This window comes from Bidens hawaiensis, unplaced genomic scaffold (genome assembly GCF_021521415.1).
Source record: "Bidens hawaiensis isolate Kalapana, Puna unplaced genomic scaffold, B.hawaiensis_p1.1 tig00028802_1, whole genome shotgun sequence".
Lineage (NCBI taxonomy): Eukaryota > Viridiplantae > Streptophyta > Magnoliopsida > Asterales > Asteraceae > Bidens > Bidens hawaiensis.
Window position 1 is genome coordinate 239,887 of NW_027494731.1, and position 6,750 is coordinate 246,636.

A 6,750-nucleotide genomic window follows, 5' to 3' on the forward strand; every position below is an offset into this window, starting at 1 on the left:
GTTAGATGTAATGAGAGTTAGAAAGAGAGTGAGGTAAATAGTTACATAATTGCTTTATGTGTTACGATTAAAACAATATATAAAAGTGTTGATGTAGTTATTGTTGTTACATATAGATATAGTCATACAGACTGTGTGTTGAACAGCACATGCATAAACTGTAGAAACACCAAAAATAGTATTTATAAATCATGAACATGAATATGAATGTACTAATGTATGTTCTTTGAATTAATTCATGCTCAAGACTAACGATTTACCGAGCCATCTTATCATATAACCGAAGAAAATGAAACCTTTTGTAACTACATCAATCGATTATGAAAATCTAAAAAAGAAATACCAATTGTAGATTCGGTTTTAAACCATAACCAAATCAAACAAACCCGAGCCAACTACAATGTACTGTTTTCGGAAGATGATACCACCAATCATAATACTTTTTTATCTTCAAGTTAACTTTAGCATCCACCACCATTGCCAATTTGCCACAAAATGACATTGCTGTAAACTCAATTACATGTACTGTAAACTTAGGAAAAGAAGAAAACAAAGTCTTTCAAAACATATGACTTGGAAAATGAAGTAATATATCTAATATGCTAACAGTAATTTCAATTGAGTACACCTTATTTTAGGCATTCAGCTATGCCGTATTTGAGCTTAAACATCTTCTCCTTCGCCATCTGCAACCAAAAGAAAAGTCAACACAGAATATATGTAGAAATATGTTGGTCAGCCTTTAATAATAATAAATAAGGAGCTTACCCTGTGAACATCTGCAAGTCTTTTCTGAGCATCATTAAGCTGTTCCTCAATCAATTTTTCGGTTTGCATGAGAAACTTTTTGTGTGACACCCCTATCAACATAAATACCGAATCTCCAATAATTAGCAGTTTGCATAATTTTAATTACGGTTGTAAACGAAACCAACATTCAGTGAACTTTTCAACTTTATATGAATTGAAAATTGGCAAGTACTTTCAGCCCGACAGCCCGTTTGACCAGTTTTTAGATAAAACATAAATCATTCTTAAACAGGTTACTTGAAACTGCTATCTCTACCTATAATATTAAACTACTTTATTTCATCTGTCTAAGTGTCGTATAATAAGTATTTAGAAAAAGAAGACCTTACTTTGTTTGTCTACCATTTTGCTGACTTGAATTTGGTGTTCTTCTAGTCCTTCAAGTGTGTTTTTGCACTTCTCAAGGTGTTGGTCAACATCTTCTTTAAACTTCTCATATATGTGCTTCAGCTGCTCTTGTTGCTCTGTATTGATTTGGAAAAAACTTAGAAAGTAGAATACGGGCAGGTCGGGTAATGTATGTCAATGAATGCGGGTCAACATGGGTCGTTTTTATAGGCGTCAAAGCAAGTTCGGTTGAATGATTACATAAATTGTATTATTCAATAATAACGGAACTTTCTGAATGAATGATTCAATAACATTTTGGGTGGCTCGTTTGACCCATTTCCTTTCTAGTTACTTTTTTTTATTTTACCCGATAAAAATAAAATACGAAATCAACCCATTTATACATATTGGGTCTAAATGAAAACACGAAAAGTTGGGTTGACTTGGAAGTTGGAACTTTTTTCCCAAAAAACTTAAAACTTTCTTATATGTAATTAGCATGTCAAATATAATTACAAAAATTATGTTATTTAAAAAATCTAAACTTTTGAGCAAAATAATGTAAAAGGTTTACGTATTAATGTGACTTTCGAGTTTTGACCCTTTTGAACCTTTCCCTTTTAAGCTATATTTTTATTTTACACTTTTGACTTAAAACCAAAACATATAAATCAAACCATCCATAAGTTAAATGATCATCAACTCTTGGTGTTATAGTATATTATTACCTTGGTATTGGTTTTCGGGATGCATTCTTTTGGATTTACCAAGGTTTGTTAGCTTTCCACTGAAACAGAATCACAAAAACCTTGAGAGAGAAAAAAATCAAATCATTAAAACTTAAAAGATAGTAAAGAGCACCTACACTTCATTTTGGATCTTGGTTTCAGCATTTTGCAACTGAGACTGTATGTTCTTGGAAACTGACAACAGTATTGCAGCAGATTGTTTATTAGTGGTTGCATTTATTTTGCTTTGAACTCTTTCTAGGGCCAATGCAAAAAGCTTGACAGCACTGAAAAATATATGTAAAAATGAGTATAGTATAATCAAATAAAGGGAAACATAGCGTTTATTAATTATTATTAAAACTCAAATGAATTACCTTGCAAACCCATCCTGTTCTGAAGAATCATCAAGTTTTTCACAATCTTTATCCCCTGTAAAATAATTACTCTTATTAAGTAAGTTATAATGCAGATCTGGAAACAAAAATAGGATCAAACTTCAAAGACAAGCCAAATAAGCATAATCTATTACTGAAAATATGCTCTTTACAGCGTGGCACAATTATATATGAAAACTTAAATTTAATATACACAATAATCATCATCATCAAGCATACACTATCTCACATTCTCACAAAGCATGGTCCATAGTATTCACTATCAGTTTAAGACTTTCAAGTATTTTAGTACAGAATTTTAGTAATACCTTTGATGGGCGAATCATCTTCAGAGCTTTCAGAATCCTCATCTTGACATGGTGATATACACCATTTATTTCCTTCAAATTTCCTAGACTTAACAGGCACTAGATTTACAAAACAGAAGAATGTTCAACAAAACTGAACTAAATGATTTTTCTTTAGTATTAAGTTTTACACTTACGCTTGAAGAAGACGACATTTTAATAGCAAACTACATATAAACATAAGAGTACCTTTAATAGGTGAATCATCTTCAGATTCAGAGCTCTCGGATTCTACTACTTTCCTTGGAGATCTAAAACGTTTATTTGCTTCACGGTCTGGTTTTATGACAGGAGAGTCTTGAAGGTCCATGGAAATATTCTACATATAAAAATATTAAAGAAAATATAAATTATGATAAGCTGATAAAAAAGACACTAGTTGTAGGATATAGATTAGTTTACCTTTGTGAAAAATCCTTTACTGTTTGAGCTACGGGTTCGTTTTGCTCTAAACGAGTTCTCAACCAGGCTATCGACATTCTCCAGCGGGCTACCAACATTCTCCAACGGGCTATCAACATTCACCAGCGGGCTACCAACATTCGCCAACGGGCTATCAACATTCTCCAGTGGGCTATCAACATCAGCGTCTTCCTTGTTGAGTTGGAACAAAGATACAGGGGATGAGATATTTTTTTTTGGAAAGACAGGGGATGAGATATTAACAGCTGCTTTCAACTCAAATGTTGGGTCTACATTGTCCTTTAAAGAATCTTTGGCAAAAGAATCTATATCCACATCGTTGTATGACCCCGACCCGTTATTACCTCCAAATTGGTGGTGCTTTTTCTCTTTCATTTCTGTATCTGGCTTAACTTTCTCGCTGTCTTGTGTTCTATTTTTAAACAATGACACATTTATGGCAGCAGCTTTAGTTTTCTTCCCATCAGTGTCTTGAACTTTGGTTCCAAATATCTCTCTTTCCTTTCTTTTAAAACTTTTAAAACCATGATCTGTGGTGGATCTCTTTGACCAAGTGTCTACAAAAGCGAATGCATTCTCTTCAAATTGAGCTTGTTTAGATTGAAACAATGGAGTTTGTTTTTTTGGTGTTGGCTTTTGAGCTTGAGATTTCTTTCCGGTCACGGATCGAGTCAATGGTCTCCTGATTTTATCCAGACTTCCAGAGTTGGTTTTTCTTGTATGCAAACTATCATTTCCATCTGTGGTGGACTTTGGCTTCAAATTATTTGCACGCATTTCAAAAGTCTGAGAGTTGGTTTTTCTTGTGTGCAAACTGTCATTTCCATCGGTTGTGGACGTGGGCTTTGGTTTTGACTTTGAGTTATCTGCATCCATTTCAAACGTCTCAGAGTTGGGCTGTTTCTTATTAGGTGAACATACAGTTTCAAGTAATTCTTGCACTTTCAATCTTAATGTTGCTGGCCCACTGTTTCTTCTTTCACTTGTTCCTTGCTCTGTAACTACTTTCTTTGGCTCAAGTTCTCTTTGTGGAGTTGCATACGAAGACTCTTTCTCCTTTTGATAACTGTTAATCTTTGATTTCAGCTCACTAGTATTCATGGCTTGCAGATTTAACATCTGATTTGCAAAATACGAACCAGGCTCCATTCCACCAACTTTCTTGCTACCACTTGGTTGCAAAGGGAAGCTTGACACCTTGTTTTGATGATCATTTGCTTCTGAATATGACATGTTTTGATACGGAGTTTTTGTATGAACCTGTTGAGATGATTCCTGAACTGGAGGCTTGTTTTGTGTTCCCAAATCTGGAGATATGCCTTCTTTCCCTTTATGTATACTTTCTGTAGGGACTTCTGAAGTTTGCAAATCAGTCAAAACTCCTTTCACATTTTGACTCTTCATTTTGGCAGAAGAATCAACCATGACCCCTATCGATATCTTTCTCGTTTGGCTGCATCGATTATAATTGCTACCAAAACTCCTATTCCCACTCATATGATCCTATCACACAATTATTAGGTCTATTAAGCATAATCGAATATACACAACAGAACAAACATAGACAAACTGAAATTAGGGGCAAAAGGCAAAGAGGATAGTATCCAACTATAAGTGATCGTTGACGAACATAAAACATTGAATGCATGATTTAAAAGACGATTAAACAAATTCCAGTCCATTGATGTTAAGATATAAACAGAATTCATAAGCAAATTTTAAACCTATATCAAAATAATGAGATGTAAATAACGATTTGACATGATTAAAGGTACCAACAGATGCTTACATCATCTAAAAATCTTCGTCCCATCTCCTTCGTCCTTACTTCAGCTCAATTCCGCAGATCTCGAACAAAGAGCTAGGTAGATCACCAAACCAAAATTAAGAAAAAATCAACAAGCTACTCGCGCATCAACTCAACTAACAAACATTATAAACGATTAATAAACAAAACTATGACATCTAGCAAATTCTGCTCCCGGAAACAATCTAATGCAAACCTAGAGTTCAAACTATGAACTAGCAACACATCATGACCTATTTGTACATCCTAGGATTCTTAATCGCAGTGCAAACAAATATACTATGTACGAATCGAACCAGAATTATAAATGATAACAGCTTCCAAATCAACTCAAAACGATTAAAATCAACTTATTAGGGTTCCGGATTTGAATCCGTTGAGCCTGTTGCTTGAGTTATTCAACAAACTGATGATAATTCAAATTGGACGAGTTAGGGTTTCATAATCACAGTACGAACAAACTTATTACGTACGAATCGAACCAGAGCTATAACATTAACAATAACAGCTTACAAATCAACTCATAACGATTAAAATCAACTAATTATGGTTCCGAATCAGCTCACCAGCTTAATTACGATCCGTATTTGAATCCGTTGGACCGATAGCTTGAGTTATTCAGCAAACTGATGATAATTCAACAATTGGACGAGTTAGGGTTTAGAATCGCAGTACGAACAAACTTATTAAGTACGAATGTAACCGAAACTATAAAATTAATAATATTAATAGTAATAGTAATAATAGCTTACCAGTTAACTCAGGCCGTTGAATTGATTGATTGATTGATAATTACAGAGAGATGATTGAGATTTAGTGAGAAGTTGGTGATTGAGAGCATACGCGGGAAGATTTAGGGGTTAATAAAATTTCAAATGGCGTAAATTGGTTCCACTACCATGAGCATCTGCATGACAATGACGGTTTAGAGGTTCTTGGAGAGTATATAGAATTTTTGAATTAAAAATTGTGAGAATAGTATAAATGTATAAATGTTAGCATTTTTTTTTTATTATTTTAATGGACAAAGGAGAAAAAAATTGAGAAGTGCAAAAATGATTGTAACCCAAAAAAAACTCTTAAAAATAAATTCAGAAAAGGTAATAAAAAAATCATAACTTAAAATACAAATAAAAAACGAAAAAAAATTAAAAAACTAAAATGTTCCAACATCGTTCCCATAAAACAAAAAGAAAAAAGAAAAGAAAAAAAAAGATGATGAAAAGACGCAATGCCGAGATCAAAGATACAGTGACAAAAATGAACAAAATACACAATTATAACTAAGAAAAGACACAATAGATCGTAAAATATAACACAATGGCGAACAAAATATAATACAACGTTAAGTAATATAACACAATATTAAGAAAAAAAACACAATGTCAAGAAAAAAATACACAATCAATAACAAAATAAACACATACACGATGATAAACAAAAAGACACAATGATGTTTTTTCACTCAACATTGTGTGTATGTGTGTTTAACGAAAAAGACGGTAGAATCATTTTTGTGTTTTTACTTTTTTTGTTTTTTTTATTAAATTTTGAGTTATGGTTTTTTTTATTAATTTTGTTTATATTTTTAAGGGGTTTTTGTGCGGCTACAAATCCAACTCATCATTCTCATTTGTGTCCCCCTTTATAGAATAATTTGACCCTAAATGTATAATAGTATATGTATAAGTAGCGCGTTATGTACGAGTACATTTCTCAACTAACATTGTTTTCTCTGTTGAATGTGTATAATATTATTTTTGCATAAGATAAAAATCATATTGGAAAATATTGTTGTTTGATGTAATAATGAATTATGTAAACATTACGAGTTGCAGTGATGATGCACTTTTAAAAGGAAAAAGAAAATCGTGACTAGATGATCAAACCGGTCCACTTTCTGGAAT

The 6,750-nt window shown here is 32.8% G+C and overlaps 1 protein-coding gene across 2 annotated transcripts; it reads right to left on the reverse strand.

Annotated features, from left to right (window-relative positions):
• Window positions 1-614: 614 nt before the first annotated feature.
• LOC143577793 (uncharacterized) lies at window positions 615-4,616 on the reverse strand. Of its 2 annotated transcripts, XM_077061521.1 has the most exons (9): window positions 3,016-4,616; window positions 2,803-2,932; window positions 2,575-2,673; window positions 2,246-2,300; window positions 2,006-2,155; window positions 1,869-1,927; window positions 1,140-1,274; window positions 769-860; window positions 615-686 (listed from the first exon to the last, which is right to left on the reverse strand). In XM_077061521.1, the coding sequence occupies exons 1-9, from the start codon at window positions 4,531-4,533 to the stop codon at window positions 630-632; spliced, it is 2,295 nt and encodes a 764-aa protein (XP_076917636.1). In that variant the 5' UTR covers window positions 4,534-4,616; the 3' UTR covers window positions 615-629. The 2 variants fall into 2 exon arrangements, with proteins under 2 accessions (XP_076917636.1, XP_076917637.1); XM_077061522.1 differs by lacking the exon at window positions 2,575-2,673.
• Between the last annotated feature and the right edge of the window lie 2,134 nt (window positions 4,617-6,750).

Excerpts from the sequence above, each read along its gene's own strand:
- LOC143577793 (XM_077061521.1), bottom strand. The coding sequence starts at position 4,533 with ATGAGTGGGAATAGGAGTTTTGGTAGCAATTATAATCGATGCAGCCAA. Across the intron at positions 2,301-2,574 it reads AGATGATTCGCCCATCAAAG|GGGATAAAGATTGTGAAAAA; the intron begins GTATTACTAAAA and ends ATTATTTTACAG. Across the intron at positions 861-1,139 it reads CAAAATGGTAGACAAACAAA|GGGTGTCACACAAAAAGTTT; the intron begins GTAAGGTCTTCT and ends TTATGTTGATAG.